The sequence below is a fragment of the Rhinatrema bivittatum genome, chromosome 10, assembly GCF_901001135.1.
Source record: "Rhinatrema bivittatum chromosome 10, aRhiBiv1.1, whole genome shotgun sequence".
Taxonomy (NCBI): domain Eukaryota; kingdom Metazoa; phylum Chordata; class Amphibia; order Gymnophiona; family Rhinatrematidae; genus Rhinatrema; species Rhinatrema bivittatum.
In genome coordinates, this window is record NC_042624.1 from 100,697,559 (window position 1) to 100,719,264 (window position 21,706).

The window sequence follows — 21,706 nt, forward strand, 5'->3', positions numbered from 1 at the left end:
GCTTACAATCTAAAATTTTTGTACCTGAGGCTAAGAGATTACAAAAATAAAATCATCAAAATCAAAGTTCTTAACAATTAAGCAAAAGGTATAACAAGGAGCATATTAAACAAATAACACAAAGGGGTGCACAAAGGCTTGTTTCCCATTCTGAATGTATGGGGAAGAAAGCTTAATAAATCAGGATGCTTATGTAGAATACATGTAATAGCTGGATGTGATAGGAATAAAATGTCTTACTAATATCAGGAAAAAAAAACCCCTTAATTTATTCTTCCTATTTTTGGCTATCAGTCTGAGGACTCATAACTTGGCTACTGTATTATAGTATACATAATTAATAGACATGATTAGGCTGGTCTAAGCTAACCCACTAGTCAAATAAAGCAAGTTGTGGTACAGATTCATTTTATTATAGGGTATTTCAATGAAATAGGAGGAAAGCATATTTAGTCTCTGCTCAGTCATTCTGATTTGCTGTCACAACAGTTTCACAAATCAAACAGCGATTCCATTTCTGGCCTACACGTTGTTTCAAAGCAAGACAGAAAGCTGACTCACATTTACAATACAATAGACGAGCTTTTTGCACATGGGGTCCCGATTCCAAATCAATATTTTAGAATTATCTTTTCATTATTTATAACCTTCAGCAGCATTGTTAGCGTATTGGCGTTATATTCCTAAGGGGAGTGACACAATAAAGCAGCCCTCCTTTGGCTCTTCCCAGGGAGTCAGTGGGTTTCAGCGGGTCCCCAGGGTGAGATCCGACAGATGCTTGACAAACAAAGAACACAAAGGCGTGATTTCAGCCCTTCAGACTGACACCGAGCCTTTGGAAAGGAAACGTGCTGTGGGGCTGGGAGTCCCATCCATCGGTCGCCCGCTGAGCCCCTGCCATCAGCCCCCCCCCCCCCCCCCCCCCCCCCCCCTCTGCTTTCATTTCATGGCACGCAACAAAGTTCAGCATCTGACAGGGGGGGGGGTTTCTTGCGCAAGCATTTGCCACCCCCTGGTTGCTATTTTACATCTGACCCTGCAACTTCCTACATCTTCCCCGCCCCTCCCCCATGTATGAAAGCTGGTGCGTGTGCACAGCATCTCCTTACACAGTTGCCCGGCTAAGCGGATTTTAGTGCCCTTCTTCGGCACGGGCAGCGGGCGCTTCGTGTCACGGTGCTCGGGCCGAGGAGGCAGCCCCAGCCGCGCGCGCCCCCGGCGTCCCTCGCTTTCATTCGGGCGTCAGAGCGGTCGGCGCCTTCCCTCCCTGCCGCGCGCCGAGGCGGCGCCCCTGCACCTCCCGCGGCCTTTACCTGAGCTGTCCATGGTGCTGCCGCAGTCCGCCTGCCGGGCCGGGCTCCTCCCCGCCGGAGCCGGGGCCGCCGTGCTCAGCCCCGCCCCGCCGCCGCTGCTCCGCCGCTCCTCGCTCGCCTGCTCACCGTTGCTGTCCACCAGCTGCAAAGATTCATAACCATCATTGTTGGTCTTTTTGCGGTAGCTCCCCAGCAGGCTCATTGGGGGGCGCCCCCCGCTGCCGGCCCAGGGCGGCCGCCTCAGCAGCTCATGGCCGGGCCTCGGCGCCCGCTTCCCACACCCCTCCCCCCCTCCCCTCCAGCCCGGGTGCCGGTTTACAGCGGGTGGCACCGCATCGCCCGGCGGCTTCGGCTGCCGAGGGGGCTGGCTCCTTTTTTTTTCCGGGGCTTCCTCCTGGCCGGCAGCCAGCAGCTTCCTCCGCCGGTGCCCGGAAGCAATAGGTAGGTTGGCTCTGCCTCTCCCGCCTCCCCGCGCGCCAGAGCAGCCCACAGGACCCCCTTCTGCACGCCAAGTCTACTCTAGTCTGTATTCTTTGTGCAACATTACCCAGCCCACCTTTCAGCACAGCCCTGGTCTCAGCCCTAGGTTTTATACCCCTTCCCAGGCAGCATTCAGTAATGGTGCTAAAGGGAGACACTAAAATGAACTGTACCTGGAGAATGGCTTTTGTTGTAAAGCTGCTTTGCTGACCTTCCAATGTTGCTATATTAAACAAAACAGGGAACCTAGCATAATCTATGTATCTTATATTACAATTTATGTATTCCAATTTTCACTTTATCATTAGCCTAAAGCAGGGTACAAAAAATTCAACATAAAATTACAAAATTATTAATAGAACACTATTCCTAAAACACAAACATAACAACACATATTACAAACTAATGCATATGACGGGATACAAAATCATTAAGATCACCTTTTATTCTGATGTAAATTTAACTCCTGAACAGCTATTAGTGATTAAAGGGGCCTACACAGTAAATTTAACATACAGGTTAAGGATCTTTTGTCCATGCTAAAAATAGTCGTAATGTGCATGTTAAGACAATGTATCATCACATTAACTTGCAAACACTAAAATTAGTGCTTTTCCATATGGAAATGAATGAGCATCACAGTGCATGACAATGAGGCTTTTAGCAGACCCAAATGAAATAACGTGAGATCTGCTCCACACCCTCTATTTTCCGTGGGCTCAGTAAAGCCTTGGACCAGTTGTTAAATGTTCACTGGGTCCACCACAGCCTGAAATTCCCATGCTAGTTGTCTCTCTCACTTTCAGACTGTTCGCACAGGAGCTTCCTCCCCCCTCTAACACAAAAGACTCGCCCCCACTTCCACCACCACTCAAAGTTCAGATCTTTCAATCAAGAGCCCCAAAACCTGGGCAGTCCTCTCATTGATTTAGATTTATTAGTCACCTATTTTGAGAACGTGGCTCTAGGCGAAATATAATAATACATTAAATGCCCCCTCTATGGAAACCTTCTTCCTCCAAAGCACCCCCAACTGCGAGGAAGCTGACATGCCCACCCACCCTTTCCCCCTCACCCAAGAGCTAGGAGGCTCCTCCACGGCCCAGCTTAGACCACACTACCCCCCTCTCTGGAATGGATTCCTCCTATCTTAAGTGGCAGGAGACTGCAGACCCTCCTGCCGTCCAGGCACTGAACTCCAGCTAACACCACCTAGTGGCACGTCACATGCAGCGATGCGTAGTGATGCACTGCCAGGCAGAGTCAGAGTTGGGTGGCATGGACGGCAGGAGGGCTCCGCAGTCCACCCTGCTGCTGAAGATATCTGGAACTTCCAGAATGGGTCCCAGTTTGGAGGGATGAATGGTGGGTGATGGAGTCTGGGATAGGGTGCGGAAGGGGTTTTGAGGGGCTGGAAGTGGGGGGGGGGGGGGGGGGGAGAGACTGTTGCCCTGGAAGGGCCTGCTGCTTCTTGACGTGGTAAGAGAGGATTACCCAAGGGGCTCTTGGGTGTGGGATTGGAAAGGAGAAGCTTGTCCCCTGAGGGGGCTTTTGATGGGGGGGGGGGGTAGGCACTTTGATGGGGAGGGCAGTGTCTGCACCTGGGATGGGGGCTGGACCTTTCATGTTGGGGGATTCAGGGAGAGAAGAAATACCATGTGCTGACTGGTCAAAAGTAAAAGAGCTGTTTAGCATGGAGAGTTTTAAATGGACCAAACATACACAGTGTAGTTTTTTGTGTTTTTTTAATTTCTGTGCATTCTAATATCATGGCAATGCTAGTGTGGCAAAACTGTAAATCTTTTTGCATACCATGTTAAGTGGTGTTTTACCATGCATGTTACATTTTTACTGACTTGCACAATACATTTTTGTTTTACCACTAGTTTTATTGCATAGGTCCTAAAGTCTCTGAAAGCTCTTCATAATAAACAAACTCCTCCCCTTATAAATCTAAGCAAATCACTGCTGTGCTGATCCTCATCAGACCTCCAGGTAGGTATTATACTTGTTACGCGCACCGGCCGCGGCAGACTCGCAGCTCGGCCCCCTCATCTCTTTCAAAGTGATTCAGCATCTGGTCCCTCGTCTCTGGCAGCTGTGGACCGCCGGCTCCATGCTCAGGCTGCCCCTGGGGCCTCCGGTTCTGCTGCAGCTCCTGATGTTCTGCTTCGGGCCTCTCCGCGTGGCCCGCGGAGAGACGCCGTCCCGACCAGCGCCGCGCCCCTCCCTAGGCTCCGCTCTCTCTCAAATTGCCTTTGCAACAGGTCCCCTCGCTAGTCAAGTACTCGTTGCCTCTTTGGTTCCTGGTTCCCGATCCTGATTGCCTTCGTTCCTGTTTCCTTGTTCCTATGTTCCTGTTCCTTCGTCTCCCCTTCGGACTGCTAACCTGGTTTGACCTCTGCATTACCTGACTACTGTTGCCTCTCTCCAGCCCCGGACCTCTGCATCACCTGACTACTCCGTTGCCTCTCTCCAGCCCTGGACCTCTGCATTGCTTGACTATGCTGTTGCTTCTCTCCAGCCCTGGACTTCTGCTTCGGCTGACCATCCTTTTGACTCTCTCCTCGTCTAGACCTCAGCCTTGCTTGCCACTGCTTCCAGACTGCCACCAGTCCTGATCCCAGCTTGCTTAAAGACGCCTCTTCAGCCTTGGTCCTGGTTCATTCAGGCTTCGGCCTGCTCTTGCTCGGGCGCCCTCTGTCAGACTGTGTTCCTATTGGCGCCCGGGTCTCCAGGACTCCGCCTCGTCCAGTACAGACTGATACCTACACTAGTTGCTGCCTCTGGGCTGACCTCGATCCACCCATCGACGACCACTGACGAGGACATAAGTCCAGCCTTCCCGGCAGCCAAGGCTCAACCCGCGGGGAACGAGGGCTGGTATTGGTGAAGCGCCAGCCGGCCTCCGTCCGTCAGCCCTCCCTCCCTGCCGATGGTGGGGACCCGAAGGATCCCTCCTATGGGTAGCGTCAACCCCCACCTCGGCCCAAAGGTCCACCTCCGGTGCAACAATACTCATACATGTAAAGCACAAACAGCAAAAATATGAAAATAATGCACTCAAGGAAGAACATTTCTGAAAACAACTGGAATGGTCCTAATAGAAGATGCACATGTTTTATTCAATAAAGTGTAAAACTAGAAATAAAATATAATAGGATAGCAAAGAAAGAAGACCTAAGAATTTGCCCAGAACAGCTCCAAAAGAGACATACTAATGTTTAAAAGAATGAAGTAAATATTAAACTGCAGTAAGGGTGATGCTGAAAATGCAAGGACCAGCAATCCCTAATTTATGACTGAAGAGGACTCCAAATTTCCATTCACACTTATTTCGAAAAATGAGCCTCATTTATCAGGGACATAATCTGGTACCATCAGAGTCATAGCGGGCAATTTGGCACCTATGGCCAAGTGAAAAAGTGCGCCCTCAGCCTGTACACCACACGACAACTACCTGGGGATGTTTCTCCCATTTTAGATTCCTCCCAATATACCCAGTCTGTTCATTGCCCTAAAAGTTTTGGGTCAGGAGTCATCCACCCAGGGCTGAGGCGAGGGCATTAGGTGCCCTCGGAAAACCTTTAGTTTGCTCCCATCCGCCACGTCTACCTCCATTATACACCTATGTATGAGCATAGGCTCTGACACAGTGCCCTCCTCCCCACCCCTGAACCCTAGCAGCTCCCCCCCCCCTCTCTCCCACTAGCCCCAGCAGCCCCCCCTCTCTCTCTTTCCCCACCTAGAACCAGCAAACCTTGTCTTTCCTTGCCCCCCTCTCTCTTCCTCCCAGCCCCCCCATTCCCAGCCACTCCTCCTTTTCCTCCCCTCAGCTTAGACCTTTCCCAGCTCCCCATCTTTCCCACCTCCATCCTCGGCAGACCCCATCTCTCAAATCCCCTATTCCCAGCAGCTTACCTTTCCCACCCACTCCCATATCCCCAGTAGCCCATTCTGTCTCTTCCCAAACCTGGCAACTCCTCTTTCCAAGTCCCAGCAGCCCCCTTTCTCTCTTCCCATTCAGGGCCTGCAGCCCCTCTTTCCCACCCATCCCCCTAAGCCCCAGCAGAGCTTTCTCTCTCTCCCCCCCAGTCCTAGTCATTTATCTCCCCTCTTTCTTTCCTCACGGACCATCCCCTCCCCACCAGTTGTGCACTGCTGGTGGCTCCAGGAACTCACTTCTCGTCTCCTGGGCTGCCAGTCGTCGCGTCCTCCTTGTGTTCTGGCTGCATCTCTGGGCCCACCCGGGACACCCGTGGGACAGGAATCCTTTTGTTTGGGTTCCGGTGCCTGCACTGCAATGCGACATCACTCTGGGGCAGAGGAGGCACCGGCAGACGCCCCTTCCCACATCCCTCCCCATAGGAGAGAAAACGAGAGTGAACGCGGGGCCTCTCTCTCTCTCTCTTTCAGAGGGGGCGCTGTCAGCTCCTGCCACGGACCCCACCCCCCTTCTTCCACACCGACCCCCTGTTACCGAGGGAACCTGTGCGGGGACGGCGCCACAGCAGGGCCAGACCTCGTGCCGGCTCAGAGACGAGGAGTTCCTGCATTGGCTCTCTTTGTTTCTCCTGCTTCAGCTGCGGTGCCTGCCTTTACCAGAAGGGCACTGTTCCTCCTCCCCAGCCTCGGTGCTGCCACGAGGGAAAAGAGGGGGTAGACCGGGGTGGCAAAGGAGGGACCACCAGCACCTCTGTTGTGAGTCAGGGGCCGGAGGAAACGAAAGCGTCGGGAGGATTGCCAGGACTATAAGCACACAGTCCTTCTGCGCCGCAGGTCCTACCACGAACAATTTCATGCGCTGGGGCCAGCAGCACAGCACCCTTCAGCAGTGGCACCTGTGGCCAAGGTCATATTTTCGAAGCATGCCCTATATATTCTGCTGGTAATACTTATGGTTCTTTTGGCAGCTTCTGTTTTTTTGGCATGTTTTGATCTTTGCTTCAACTTCACTTCATGCAACAGAAATAGCTTTGATTCTTCATCCAGGAGTATTCTGATCAGCTCAGCCACTGTGCCCGGACACAGGTGAGCTCTGTGTAACTCATTATGGACCTTATTAAGGGAACTGTTTGAACCAGAGCTAACTTTGGTTTGCTACGACAAAAGGATGTGAATACTTTTGCAGTCAAGTCTTTTTTTCTATTTTTGTAATTGTTCTTTTAAGATGAAAGTGTAGAGCGTGTTATGTGGATCAATGAAACAAACTCCTACATCAATGCATTTTGATTTGTACTGTTTAGACAGCAGAATGTGAAACACGTACAAGAGAGTAACATACCAGTAGTAGCGTATCACTTTTACAAGACACTCACTACATAATAATCTGAGCAACCAAGACTCTTGGCCTCCCTGGCCCCGGCTCCCTTCACAAGATACTCCCACATTCAGCAATAATACACCAAACAACTGATTGGAATGTCAACAAGGCCACAGCTTTAGTAACGTAACAATAATTCACCAAAGCTGCCAAATACAACAAACCCCAGAGTATATCCGCCTTGCCCCAGCAAGATGTCCGTCCCCCCCAGGCCACCCGGCCTGTAAACACCAGCAGCATCCTGCCACTCACAAGGACCCCCCCCCCCCCCCCACCACCACAGCCCAGCAAGGAGTCCCACACCATATGACTGAACCCAATCACATGCATTTACTCAGAGTACACAGTGTGGTAGAAAGCCGCCACCAAGCAGATTCTTCAACAGTAACCCCAACACAAAAAAAGCTCTGGTAATGCCACCGCCCCAAAACTGCGACAACCCCACAAAGCAATTAAGAGGGGTGGGAGGGAGGGACGCGAAGAGCCACGCTGGAAGGGGAAAGGGTGGCAACACAAGGTAACCAGCCCCTAGAGACCCTGTTTACTCCCCTGGTGCACTGGGGCTCAACTATTCAGGACACACCAGTGACCTGCATGATTCAAAACCCCAGCGCAGCAAGGATCCAAGCCTCACTCAGGAGGAGCCACGCCTGGTGCTCACATTATCGTGGATATCCAGAGACATGGCTCCGCCTGCCCTGCACATTAAAAATATACAAATCGGATTTATTTTTTTTTTAATGTTAAGGGATTGCAACTGTTTAAGTTCCTTGTTTATGGGGAGAGAAATGAAAGGATGTTCTCAGACTCCATTATGCAAAAGTGTTGGAAATTTGTTACCATAGCAGGAAAACATCCCTGATATTACAAAAAATGCCATGGGATATTTAAAGGAAACCAACCATCTGCGCAGACTGTAATGTGTTGCAATAGAGAAGAGTCATTTAATTATGCAGTCAAACTAAAAATATGTTCCATTTTTCAAACCTGAGTGCTGTACTCTAATATACAGTCCATTTTGTTTACTGGTGATAACACATGGGGTGAATTTTCAAAACATTTACATGCATAAAACTAGCATATATGCGTACATGCTGTTTTATAAACATCAAAAGTATGTGCATATTTTCAGTCTGCACACACATTTATGTGTGCAAGGTACACACACACAAGTTGCTATTTTCTAAGAGACTTGCATGCATGCAGGTAAATTTTAAAAGAAGTTACATGCATAAATGTAATATATTATCGTAGCAATTTTCTAAAGCCATTTATGCATGTAAAGTGCACTTACGCAGGTAAATCCTTTGATAGCGGGTGAAGGGCTGATGTGCACAGAGCAGGAGAGAGACCTTGGGGTGATAGTGTCTAACGATCTGAAGTCGGTAAAACAATGTGACAAGGCGATAGCTAAAGCCAGAAGAATGCTGGGCCTGCATAGAGAGAGAAATATCTAGTAAGAGAAAGGAAGTGATGATCCCCTTGTACAGGGCTTTGGTGAGGCCTCACCTGGAGTACTGTGTTCAGTTCTGGAGACTGTATCTCCAAAGGGACGGAGGCGGTCCAGAGAAGGGCGACCAAAAAGATGGATGGTCTTCATAAAATGACTTATGAGGCGAGATTGAAGAACCTAAATATGTACACACCCTGGAGGAGACGAGGAGTAGGGGTGATATGATGCAGACTTTCAGATACTTGAAAGATTTTAATGATCCATGGTCAACAACAAACCTTTTCCGTTGGAAAAAAATAAGTAGAACTAGGGGTCACGATTTGAAACTCCAGGGAGGAAGACTCTGAACAAATGTCAGGAAGTATTTCTTCACGGAGAGGGTGGTGGATGCCTGGAATGCCCTTCCAGAGGAAGTGGTGAAGACTAAAACTGTGAAGGATTTCAAAGGGGCATGGGATAAACACTGTGGATCCATAAAGGCTAGAGGATGGGAATGAAGAGAAGAGCCATGGGGGTGGCTTGCTGGAATGGTGGCTACTACCTGGTGATTACTACCCTTACTCAAAAAGCCTTCACACAGTTAATGCAACTCCAACATTGCTCTCTGCTTCAACGGCAAGGGGAAATGTGGAAAGGAGGATTTGCATTCAGACAACAACCAACAAGGACTGAACTACATAGTCTGGGTAAACAAATAAGCGTGGGGGTAGCTTGCTTATTGCGGCAGTTGCTACCCTAAACCAATTAAGCCTGATACTTCACTTTGAATGCATATCCAGCATTGCTCTCTGCTTCAACCACAGGGTGAAATGTGGAAAAGAGGATTTACCTTCAAACAACTTCCAAAAAGGCATTGATCTGTGCAGTCTGGGTAAACAAGCATTGGGGTAACTTGCTTGATGTGGTGGTTACTACCCTTAACCATTAAGCCTTATGCTTCACTTTTGATGCAACTCCAACAATACTCTCTGCATCAACAGCAGGGGCTGGCAGGAAATGTGGAAAAACGGCAAGAGGAAATGTGGAAAAAAGGATTTGCATTCACAAAACAGCAGGGGAGTAGCTTGCTTGTTACGGCAGTTACTACCCCAAACCAAATAAGCCTGATACTTCACTTTCAATGCATATCCAGCATAGCTCTCTGCTTCAACGGCAGGCGGAATGAAGAAAAGATGATTTATATTCAGACAACTACCAAAAAAGACTGAATTGCACAGGCTGGGTAAACAAGCATGGTAGTAGCTTGCTTTTATGGCGGTTACTATCCCAAACCAATTAGCTAGATACTTCACTTTGATGCAGCTCCAGCACTGCTATCTACATCGATGGCGGGGGTGGAAGGGATATATAACCAAAATGTTACTTAAAAGGGACAAGAGTAAAAGAAAAGTATGAAAAAATAAGTGTGAAAGCTTGCTGGGCAGACTAGATGGACCATTTGGTGTTCTTCTGCCGTCATTTCTATGTTTCTATGAAATTCAAATCAAACAGTTACCAACAAGGGCCCTGAATTTGGTGGTTGGTGAAACAGATAAGTATGGGAAAATAAGTATGGGAGTTTGCTGGGCAGACTGGATGGGCCATTTGGTCTTTTTCTGCCATCATTTCTATGTTTCCTCCTGTCTCCATAGGCTGGGTAAAATTTGGTCATAGTTTGAGAAATGTCGCTTTACAGATCTGTACAGCTTTGAAAACAAGCCCTTATGGTGAAATGCAGGCTGAGATCACCTGGTATACTGAGACCTCATCATCCATGACTCATTTTGCTAAGGCATCTGTAATTTAAAAATGGGCACAAACTGGAAAACATGCACAAAGAAAAGGCTTAGCACACAGAAAAACATGAATTCCGTGCAGAAATCAGATTTTATGCACAAAAAGCATGGTTTTAAATCATATTTTCTGCACAGAAACATGATTAGTGCACATAAACCATGTTTTTTAATACATAAAATATGATTTATGCTCACAAAAAAAAAATGTTTTCTGTGCATAAAATCCTGACCACAGGTCTTGGTACCAGAACTCCCATTTCCACCCATAGACTAATACTAACGCTAGAAACTTTATTCTACCTCTGAGCAGGAGTAAACGTTTCCAGCACCAAGAAAACCTGAATTAAGCCAGTGCACCTCACTGTGTTGGAGAAGAATAGCTAATGCCTTCATTTGCATGGAATTTCCACGAGAGGGTGCGTAGCAGCATGCAAGGCTTTATGGGAACAGTTTTTGTGCGCAAAGCTCTTTGCTGCCTCAGGATTACAGTTTGTGCAGAAACAATGTGCGCCCATCTGAGGGTAAAACTATGTGCTCTCTTGAGCGCACCTTTTTACATTGGCCCATAGTTATCCAGCCAGCCTCCCAGATCCACCATTTTGACTCTTCCATCTCCTTGTCAATTGTTTACATTTTTTTCTAGCAGGGCTGGTTCATCTATTAGGCAAACTAGGCGGTAACCTAGGGCACCAACATTTTTGGGGGCGTCAAAAACCAGGGAAACCTCTGGGAGCCACCTACCCACTTTTAAGGCATGGCAATACAAGAGTGAAGGGAATGGATGCTGAGAGATGTAGAGGGTGGAGACAGAGAGGGAGCTGGGTCAGTGGGGGGACTTGGGGAAAGAGGGTGCTGGGTGGGTGGAGAGAGAGAGAAGGTGGGGAGCAGGTGAGAGTCGGGAGGGAAGAGAGGATTCTGGATGGGCAGGGGTTAGCGAGAGAGAAGATGCTGAGCGCTGTGGAAAGGCGGTAAAGAGCTTGAGATGATGCTGGGGGTGGGGTGGGAATGATGCTGAGGAGAAGGGAGCGAGGAGCAGAAAGAAGAAGGATGCTGGGGCTTGAAGAGATGCTGGACAGGGCTAGAGAGAAGGGATGCTGGGCACTGTAGGCAGTGGGAGCAGAGGCAGAGGATGCAGGACTTGGCAGAGGGTGAGAGGTGAGTTGGGGTGGATACTGCTCTGCAAGAGTCGCTGGGGAGGGTATAAGATTGAAATTTGCCTAGAGCAGTGTTTTTCAACCATTTGCATGCCAGGGACCAGCTAGCCACCTTCCTTAAATTATGTGGGCTGGTTGCAGCACTGATAAGCCAAGGGGGAGGGGGGACCCAGAACATTAAAGAGCAGGGAGCATATACTCCCTCCCCCACCCAGTCTATAATCTCATGGGTCAGCCCTGCAGCAGGTCTGTGTTATTTTAGGAAGGTAACTTAGCCAATTTAAGAAAATTGTTTTGCAAGAAATGTTGCTTTTATTTAAAAAAAAAAAAAGTCCTCCTTTTCTCTCTCTTCCTTCTTCACTTCCCAATTAGCCAAAAGTACCTCCCTCAGAAAAGAAATCTCTCTCTCTCTCTCTCTCTTTTGCTCCCTCCCAGCCAGCCAGCAGTCCATCATTAAAAAAAAAATAAGAAATCCCTCACTCTCCCTCCCCCTGCCAGCCAGCAACACTTCTACAATTAATACCTTTGCCCCATAGATACTTCTTTCTATTTGGGAGCCAGTCCTGAGGCCCAATCTCTGGGAGAGAAGCAACTGCAGCTGATTGTTAAGGAGCTGGTGTGGCACCGAGTCAGCATCTGCTCCGTTCTCAGGCCCCACCATGGTGGCCCTCAGAGCTGGGTTTGGGGGGGGGGGGGAGGAGGTGAGAGGGGAAGCTGCCCAGGGTGTCAAGACAATGGTCAGCAGGGCTGGTATTACCTATGGGCAGAAGCACACACAAGGCTCTGCCACAGTGACTCTCCCCACTCAGGTATCATGCAAGAACATAAGGACATAAGAAATTGCTATGCTGGGTCAGACCAAGGGTCCATCAAGCCCAGCATCCTGTTTCCAATAGAGGCCAAAACCAGGCCACAAGAACCTGTCAATTACCCAAACACTAAGAAGATCCCATGCTACTGATGCAATTAATAGCTGTGGCTATTCCCTAAGTAAACTTGATTAATAGCCGTTAATGGACTTCTTCTCCAAGAACTTATCCAAACCTTTTTTGAACCCATCTACACTAACTGCACTAACCACATCCTCTGGCAACAAATTCCAGAGCTTTATTGTGCGTTGAGTGAAAAAGAATTTTCTCCGATTAGTCTTAAATGTGCTACTTGCTAACTTCATGGAATGCCCCCTAGTCCTTCTATTATTCGAAAGTGTAAATAACCGATTCACATCTACTCGTTCAAGACCTCTCATGATCTTAAAGACCTCTATCATATCCCACCTCAGCCATCTCTTCTCCAAGCTGAACAGCCATAACCTTTTCAGCCTTTCCTCATAGGGGAACTGTTCCTTCCCCATTATCATTTTGGTTGCCCTACTCTGTAACTTCTCCATCACAATTATATCTTTTTTGAGATGCGGCGACCAGAATTGTACACAGTATTCAAGGTGGAGGAGATGGAGCAAACAGGGTACACTCCAAAGAAGAACCTTCTGCTTCCTAATCCAGCAACTCTTCTTCTCTTGCTCCCCCCTTCCCCTCCTGTCTGCAAGGAACAGGAATGGGGCGGAGCAGAAGGAGTTAAACTGGAGTGTCTGGCAGATGACAGAAGAATTCAGTATTTGTCTGAATATTTCCCTTTCTAATTTGTGATCCCTTTGCGATGCCCAGTGGTCAGGACTAGCCAGAGAACAGAGCCCAGGCTGGCAACAATCTTTGTAAGTTTCTTTATTGTTAAGCAATAATAAACAAAACAAGTTAGCTGGTTTGTGCAAGTCAACAAAATCATTTTAATTTACAGTTCATAATGTCAAGGCTTCTGTTTCTCTTCCCTGGGCCTCCCTCATCCCTCTGGCCCTGGTCTCTTCTCCCCACCCTATCCCTGAATCCCTTGCTGGGTTGGAACTTAAGGACCAGTACAGATAGCTGGAAGACCAGTACAGATACTGGAAGACCAGTACAGATAGCTGTACCCGATCCTTTAAGGTGTTCTGAGGGAGTTCCTTACATGCTCCCTCACAAAGCCTCCCCCCTTAGCTTGGCCTTGTCAGGCCGGGCATTCAGCTGTGCCCTGCCTAATTCCCGGCTCTTCCTTCCCTGGTGACCCACCCCTGATTCCCTGTGAGCTGAACCCACAGGGTCGTACACTGGGGGCAATCGTGTCCCAGAATAACTGGGTACAGGAGCGCAGGAAAGTCTCCTGCTTCCGTAATGGCTTGACCTGCCGTGGTCGTCAGCAGAACCCGACTGGTTGGCTATTCCGATTTGTCCCTATGTGCACAGTGTCGCTTTTTTTCTTGTGATTGATGCACTCTTTTTGGAGGCGGTCCTCACGAACGAGAGTCCTGCCAGACCCTGAATCCCCCCAATGCTTGGGCGGGGATCGTCCGGTTCCACCTGGATCACAAACTCCTTGCGTCGCCGATGAGGGATGTCCGCTAAACTACAACTTAGTAGCTTTGCGAAAGTGTTCGCCCACCCCTCTCCCCATTTTGGAGTTCAGTTGTTGCCCCCCTTCTCTTTTCCTGCGCTGTTCCTCCAGCTTGCTTTCACACTCCAGGTCGTCTAACCGTGGGCACTCTTTGACATTATGGTCCAGCGCTTTACAGAAAGACCATGCCCTCTGTGTTGGTTCGTCTTTGCCTTTAGTCATTCTCATTGAAGGCTCTTTATTTTAGGCCTTTCTAAATGGGCAGCGGTCCTCCTGATGACCATTCCCCGCACAAAGGGCACGGAAGGAAAACTTGTCCGCAATTTCGTTCCCGGGCTGATTTGAACTCCATGAAGTACTTTTCTTCTTCCAGGGTGAGGATTTTTCTTGCTTTGGAGTTTTTCCTTTATCCTCAGAGACTTTCTAGTTTAGTGTAGGTTGGATCATTAAGCTGGTGTCCATAACTTCAGGCCCCTCAACTTGGCGCTTCCTTACTATATGACCTCTTCAACCACAGTTAAAGCACGTGGAAGAGACTGTGGCCTGGGTTCGCGGTACAGAAGGCGAGCTCTCCGCTTCTGAGGGTCAGTGCCAGGAAGCTTTACTCCCTGTGCTTCACCAGGAAGTTTGTGTGGGCTGTGGTTTTAGCCTTATTACCACATCAAGCATTAACTGCGCCTGGTGGAAGGTGTCCCTCACTTTAGAGCTCTTTCTAACATGAGCCCGGTGTGTCAGCAGACCCAATTTTGCACAGGCTGGTCAAGCCCATCTAACAATTGATCCAGAAGCACCTGTTGGGCTAATTCGAGGCCATTCTTTGCCTCCGGTTGTAGCCACTTTGCTGGCATTCCTCAGGCGACGAAACAGACTTCGGGGGCTCTCCCCAGGCTGCAGGAATCCCTGCCGGAACTGCTGCTGGTAGGTTTCTGAGGTAAACACAGCTCTATCCAGGACAGTGGCCCTGACTTCCGCATAGGCAGCTGTCCTGTCCGAGCTGGCTGCTTGGAAAGCCATAAGTTAGCCAAGTACATATACCAATTGACTTCGGGCCAAGCCAAAAGGTGGGCGGTCCTCTCAAGTTTCTCAGGAAGACCTCTGAGTCCTCACCTGCCTTCATTTTAAACTGGATGTGAGGCAATGGATTTGACTGGATTAAACTGGACACAGCGATCTGCATGGCCTGTGCTACCTGAGTTAATACTGTATTTTGCTGCACAAGTTGTTCTCGCAGGGCCTGCAGCTGGACAGTTTGAGTTTGTGTGGTGTTCTGCAACTGCTGCTGCCCTGTAGCAAGGATCTGGATCACTTACTCCATTTTCCCTGCTTTCTGAGCCATTTCTCCACTGGGTATCTGTCCGGACAGGAGGGTGAGGAAAAAAAACAAAGAAAACCTGCTGACCTGTTCAGCCCCAACTCACTGCTTGACCCCTGACTGCACAGGCAGGGCTACACCCCATTAGCCTGTTGTAGCTTCAGTTGGGAGAGTGAAACTGGGAGGTCTCAGGAGAAAGAGAAAAAAAACAAACTTTGTATGGTTTTTTTTCTTTTTTTTCTGCCGCGGTTGTGGGCTTCCTGCTTAGGCAAGCTATCCCACTGCTGCCACCATATTTGATGCCAAGCGTTTAGGATTAGCCAGACAACAGACTCCAGACTGAACTCTGGCAACAATCTTTCTACGTTTCTTTATTGTTAAACAAAAGTAAACAAAACAAGTTAGCTGGTATGTGCACTTCAACAAAATAATTGTAACTTACAGTTCATATTCTCGAGGCTACTGTCTCTCTCCCTGGGCCCTGGACTCTTATCCCAGCTTGCAGTGATCCACTCTATCCCAGAATCCCTTGCTGGGTTGGGAATTAAGGAGGACCGGTACAGATAGCTATACCCAGTCCTTTAAAGTATTCTGAGGGAGTTCCTTACATGCTTTATTCTGTATTTGGTGAAGGTCTGTGTTCTGTATGTGTGACAGAAGTGAAGTATTCTGCTAGCGTGTAGGCTCTATGTAGGGATTGTTGCAGTCCAACTTGTTCTATTTCCCTAATAGACAGTCTAATGGTTTTTCAGGGCCAGGTAGAATATTTGCAAGGCTGCCTTTTCATGCAGGTTTGTTGCTGTTTGAGTTCCGGGAGATTTGCTACATAGGTCCTGAGTGACTTTTTACAGAGTTTTGTGTTACTTCACAAAGTGCCTGGTAATTGGGGACCTTGTGTCTCTGTTACTGAAGCAACAACATCATTTGAATGTTTTTCCTATGGTGAGTAGTAAAGGGGAAAAAAAATTCCAGTTCGGTCCAACCAGCCCTTTCTGAGATTAACTTCAACCAATGTAGTATGAATTATTTTAATTGATAACTTTAGGATTTTTTTTTTATTTTGCAGTCTATCTCTAAAACTCACAAATGACACATTCATCAGATATTGTGATATGACTTCTGAACTTTATTTATATATGATATATATATACACACATACAAAACAAAGTTTAAAAGTAGGATGACCAATTATGTGATTTTATAGCATTGTTCTGGGAAGGGCTGTGGAGGGAGCATAACGATTGAGTTTAATTATCAAAATTTCAGGGGTGTCTATAGGCCTGAAAATTAATTGGGGAGGGGGCATAAAGCTAAAGGCTGAAGAACTTAGGGAAGGGTTTCCCAAGCCTATCCTGGGGTCTTCTAGCTACTCGGGCTTTCAGGATGCTGTGTGAGAGGAGGGTCAGGCTGCCTCAGGACTTTTGGGCACATGATGGCTCACAGGCCCTGCGCTGATTCTATTCTGAGTTTCTGCAGCTATTGCTGCTGGCGTTGCAGCCCAAAGAGCATAGGAGAGAGGAAAAGAAAGGGGGGAGGGAGTTACTGATGGGCAGGGTGGGAAGGGGGGAGCCAAATAAGGGGCGGCTGCTGCTGAGTAAAGCTTTCTAGGGGAGAGAAGGCTTCTGCTGCTGAGCAGACAATTGGGAGAGAGGGGCTGCTGGATAGGGGTGGGGGAGAGGGTCTGCTTCTGGGCAGGGGATGAGGAGGAGAAAGGAAAGCTGCTAGGCAAGGGACAGGTGGTAGACAGGGGGGGCCAGGGCTGGTGTGAGAGAGAGAAGGGACATGGAGTGAGCAGAGGAGAAAGGGGAGGTGGAAGGAGTGAATGGGGGAGAAAGAAGAGAATGCAGGGCAAGGAGTAGGTGGGGAAGAGAGAGGGGAATGCAGATTAAGGATTGGGTGGGGGTCAAAGCAGGATGCAGGGGGAGGAGTAGGAGATGCAGGGCACAGATTGAATTGTGGGGAGGGGATGGAGGAAGAGAAAGAGTGGGATGCGCTTTGCTGGAACTCCTGTCACCAGAAGGATAGCGGTTTCTTTGCCAACAAAGGGCACAGTGCTATCCCAGGGCGGCTACTGATAAATCAAGGGGGGGACGGGGGGGGACGGACAATTCAGAATCTCTGCCCCGGGTACAGAGAAAGCTGGCCCCATCACCTGTGGCTCTGCTCCCTCCTGGCTTCTGAGTGCAGAACAGGCGCTGACTCAGTCTCACACTAGCTTATTAACATTCAGCTGCAGCTGCTTTCCTCCCAGAGATTGGCCCGCAAAACTGGTCCTAACTGGAAAATAAGGTGGGCAGGGCAGAGGGGGAGGATTAGGAAAAGTCTCTGCTGGCTGTATTGCAGGGGTGCTGTGCAGCTGCTGGGCAGGATCTGCTTCCTCCTCATTCTCCTGCATTCGTTGTTCCTCTGTGGAGCAGCAAAGATGCTGCCGGGGATCAGTGCTGCTCCATGAACCAGTGGTTAAGAGACACTGGTACAGAGCCCCTAGCCCTAGAATAGCCCAAATCCACTCATTCCACAGCCCAAGCCCTGATCAATGCTCTAAACATATCTCACTATAGCTACTGCAATCTCCCATCCCTCACCTTGTCCCCATGCAATCCATTCAAAATGCAGAAGCAAGATCCACATTCCGCTCCCATAAATCTCTCTGTGCTTAATCTATCCTTCCTTAAACTCCTCCCCTCGCTCTTCATCCTTGTCCACAAGCACTCCAAGCTTCTGCCTCTTATCTCTCGGCCCTCCTTTCTCACTGTGATCTCTCTGTCAGCTTTCAGGTACTCGTCCACTTTGGCGCCTCATCTTCATTCCTTTTTTTTTTTCTCTTCCTTTTGTGTTTTCTCCCCTTTGCAATATGCCAGTCCCTGCACCCACCAGCATCTTCCTCTTCCACCTGACGGTGCTCTTCTTCAGAGTGGCATGCTACTTGATGCACTAAAACCTACTACCTTCTCTGTGAACTTCCGCTGTGCTATTCCTGCAGCTGCCCCTGTATCCACATATTTTGTAGATACCGTCCTCTCTTTCCATTTATATTGGAGGCTGTTTAACTTGTGTTAACGTTTTTAATTTGCCTATGTATTGACTTATCTGTGTTTACTTGGCATGGCACATCATAAGTTTTTGGCACACTAAAAAAATAAACAATGACAATAAGTAATAATAAGCACCCTGTATCAATGTAAGCACTTTCAGCAGTTTCCTTGTAGATCACCTCTCCTGAAGTCCTTGAAGAATCCATAGTCAGAACAGGCTTACAAATTACCTTACCTAAACCGATATCCAGCAGTTAGCTCATGCAGACACAGTGTGCGTTGTCATTTCATCATGTTATTGGCGATACTGACCAATCTGCTTAGTGAGAGGCAATGTGTGCAACATGGTCATTCTGAGGAATAACTGCAGGGTAGCAGCTCAAAGATGAGTTAACAACACATTTTTAGCTGGCACAAGGTAGCTATAACTACTTGCCATGTGCACTTTTGAAGTATTCTATTAATTCCAATTATTTCAATACATAAGAGCATAATGTGGGTGTTCCTGGCAGAAAACCCCTATAAAAATTGCAAACAAAAGGAAATATTTCAACAAAAGATTCTCCACTTTTGAAGTACAGCATAGTGCACAGCTTTATCTGTTCAAGTGTGTGCTTACAGTGCAAGATGAATCTAGAAAGGCACAGAGATTTCCAGAAAATATGATACAGCATTAATAAAATATATTTATTTTTCATGCTCTAGGGTACTTCTTACAACTGGAAAGTGAATCCAAATGAAGAGAATAGGAAAGAGCATAGGCACTGGCAAGTTAAATGTAAGCATTAATAAGACAGGCCAAAAGAGAATTGGAAAACAAGCTTGCCAGAGAGGCAAAAGCCCAAAATATAAACTTTTTCAAATATATTTGAAACAAGAAGTCTGCAACGAGATGACTGAGGAGTAAAAAGGGTGCTCAGGGAAGACAAGGCCAAAGCAGAAAAACTAAATTCTTTGCTTTACTGAGGAAGACTCTTTATCAGGGAGAAACTTTAAGAACATAAGATCATGCCATACTGGGTCAGACCAAGGGTCCATCAAGCCCAGCATCCTGTTTCCAACAGTGGCCAATCCAGGCCATAAGAACCTGGCAAGTACCCAAACACTAAGTCTATTCCATGCTACTGTTGCTAGTAATAGCAGTGGCTATTTTCTAAGTCAACTTAATTAATAACAGGTAATGGACTTCTCCTCCAAGAACTTATCCAATCCTTTTTAAACACAGCTGTACTAACTGCACTAACCACAACCCCTGGCAACAAATTCCAGAGTTTAATTGTGCGTTGAGTGAAAAACAACTTTCTCCTATTAGTTTTAAATGTGCCCCATGCTAGTCTTTCTATTATCCGAAAGCGTAAATAACCGATTCACATCTACCCATTCTAGACCTCTCATGATTTTAAACATCTCTATCATATCCCCCCCTCAGCTGTCTCTTCTCCAAGCTGAACAGCCCTGACCTCTTCAGCCTTTCCTCATAGGAGAGCTGTTCCATCCCCTTTATCATTTTGGTTGCCCTTCTCTGTGCCTTCTCCATCGCAATTATATCTTTTTTAAGATGTGGCAACTAGAATTGTACACAGTATTCAAGGTGCGGTCTCACCATGGAGCTGGAAATATTCTTTGAGGGTCATGATTCAGAGGAACTGAAGTAAATCGCAGTGAACTGGAAAGATGCAATAGAGAAAACTGACAGACTAAAGAATGGCCTACACCCTAGAATTCTGAAAGAACTAAAACATGAAATTGCAGATTGTTACTAGTCATCTTTAATTCATAGATTTATTTATTTAAACACTTTTATAGACCGGTATTCGTCGAAACATCATATCGGTTTACATGGAACTAAACAGCGAAAGTACATTAAACAGGGAGTTAAGAACTTGGAGGGGGATAACCTGTACAGAATTAGCGGGTACAGTAATAGATGTAGTTTGCCTGCTTAGATTGGGGGGGGGGGGGGGAGGGCAATGGATAAGAAGGTTCATACTGGCAGAGGTGATGGCGATTGATTTATACCAACACCTAGAGCACTTGAGGGGGAACTGCTCCCCACCTAAACCACACCTAACTTCTCATTTATATCAGCTACGATATCTGAGGATTGGGAAGTGGCCAACATAATGCCCAGTTTTAAAAAGGGTTCCGGGGTAATCCAGGAAATTACTTCCAGAGGTGATCCAGGAAACCACAGACAGATGAGCTTTACATCTGTACCAGCAAAATGGTAGAAGCTATTCTGCAGAACAAAATTACTGGCCACCTAGATAGACACAGATTAATGGGGCAGACCCAACACGGCTTGAGTAAAAGGAAGGCTTGTTTTACAAATCGGTTAGATTTTTTTTTTTGAAAGGGTTAGTAAACATGTGGACAAGGATGAGTCGACTGATAGAGTGTATCTTGATGTTCAAAAGGTGTTTGATAAAGTCCCTCATGAGAAGTTCATCTAGAAATTAAAGGGTTGTGGGATAGGCGGCAGCGTTCTATTGTGGATTGGTAACTGGCTAAAAGGTAGGAAACAGACAGTAGGCCTGAAATGGTCAGTTCTCTCAGTGGAGAAAGAGAAATAGTAGAATGCCCCAGAGATCTGTACTGAGACTGGTGCTTTTTAATAAAATTGATAAATGATCTGGAAAAGGGAGCCATTCATGAGGAAATCAGATTTGCAGATGACACTAAATTATTGGACAAATCTTAAGTTGATTGTGAGGAATTGCAAAAGGATCTTGCAAGACTGGGGGACTAGGCATCTAAATGGCAGATGAAATTTTAATTTAATATGGACATTAGGTTCAAGGTGATGTATATACGGAACAGTTTAAGCTATAAGTACATGCTTCAGGGTTCAGTTTTAGGCCCCCAGGAAAAAGATCTTCAAGTCACTGTGGACAATACTTGGAAATCCTCGACTCAGTGTATGGCAGAAGTCAAACAAATAAAACTTAGTGGAAACGAATGCTAGATAAAATGGAAGATATCATAATGCCTCTGTATTGATCCATAGTGCGAGTATTGTGTGCAGTTCTCGTTGCCTCATCTCAAAAAGATATAGCAGAACTATAAAAGGCTACCAAAATGATAAAGGGGATGGAATAGTTACCCTGTGAGGAAAGGCTAAACAAGTTAGGGCTCTTCAACCTGGAGAAAAAATAGATAAGAAGCGATAATGATAAAAGTCTATAAAATCATGTGTGGGGGTAGAATAGATAAATAGGGAATGTGTATTTAACTGGTACAATAGTACTAGCACTAGGGGATACTCCCTGAAGTTTATAGGTAGCACATATAAAACAAATCGGAGAAAGTATTTTTTCCACTCGATATTCAATTAAACTGTGGAATTTGTTGCCAAAGAATGTGGTAACAGTAGGTAGGGTTTTAAAGGATTTGGACAAGTTCCTGGAGGAAAAGTTCATAATCTACTATTAGCC

General features: G+C 47.2%; 1 protein-coding gene across 4 annotated transcripts in view; it reads right to left on the reverse strand.

Annotated features, from left to right (window-relative positions):
• DNAJC6 (DnaJ heat shock protein family (Hsp40) member C6) overlaps nucleotides 1-21,706 on the reverse strand; it is a 112,536-nt gene that overhangs the window by 82,210 nt on the left and 8,620 nt on the right. For 2 of the 4 annotated variants that reach the window (XM_029618512.1, XM_029618511.1), the window contains exon 1: nucleotides 1,314-1,572. The exons of 1 other annotated variant lie outside the window; for it this stretch is intronic. In XM_029618512.1, the coding sequence (XP_029474372.1) occupies nucleotides 1,314-1,515 (202 nt within the window). In that variant the 5' untranslated portion in view covers nucleotides 1,516-1,572. Of the gene's footprint in view, nucleotides 1-1,313; nucleotides 1,573-21,706 lie in introns of those variants that run through there. One more of the 4 variants, XM_029618515.1, reaches the window with a different exon arrangement.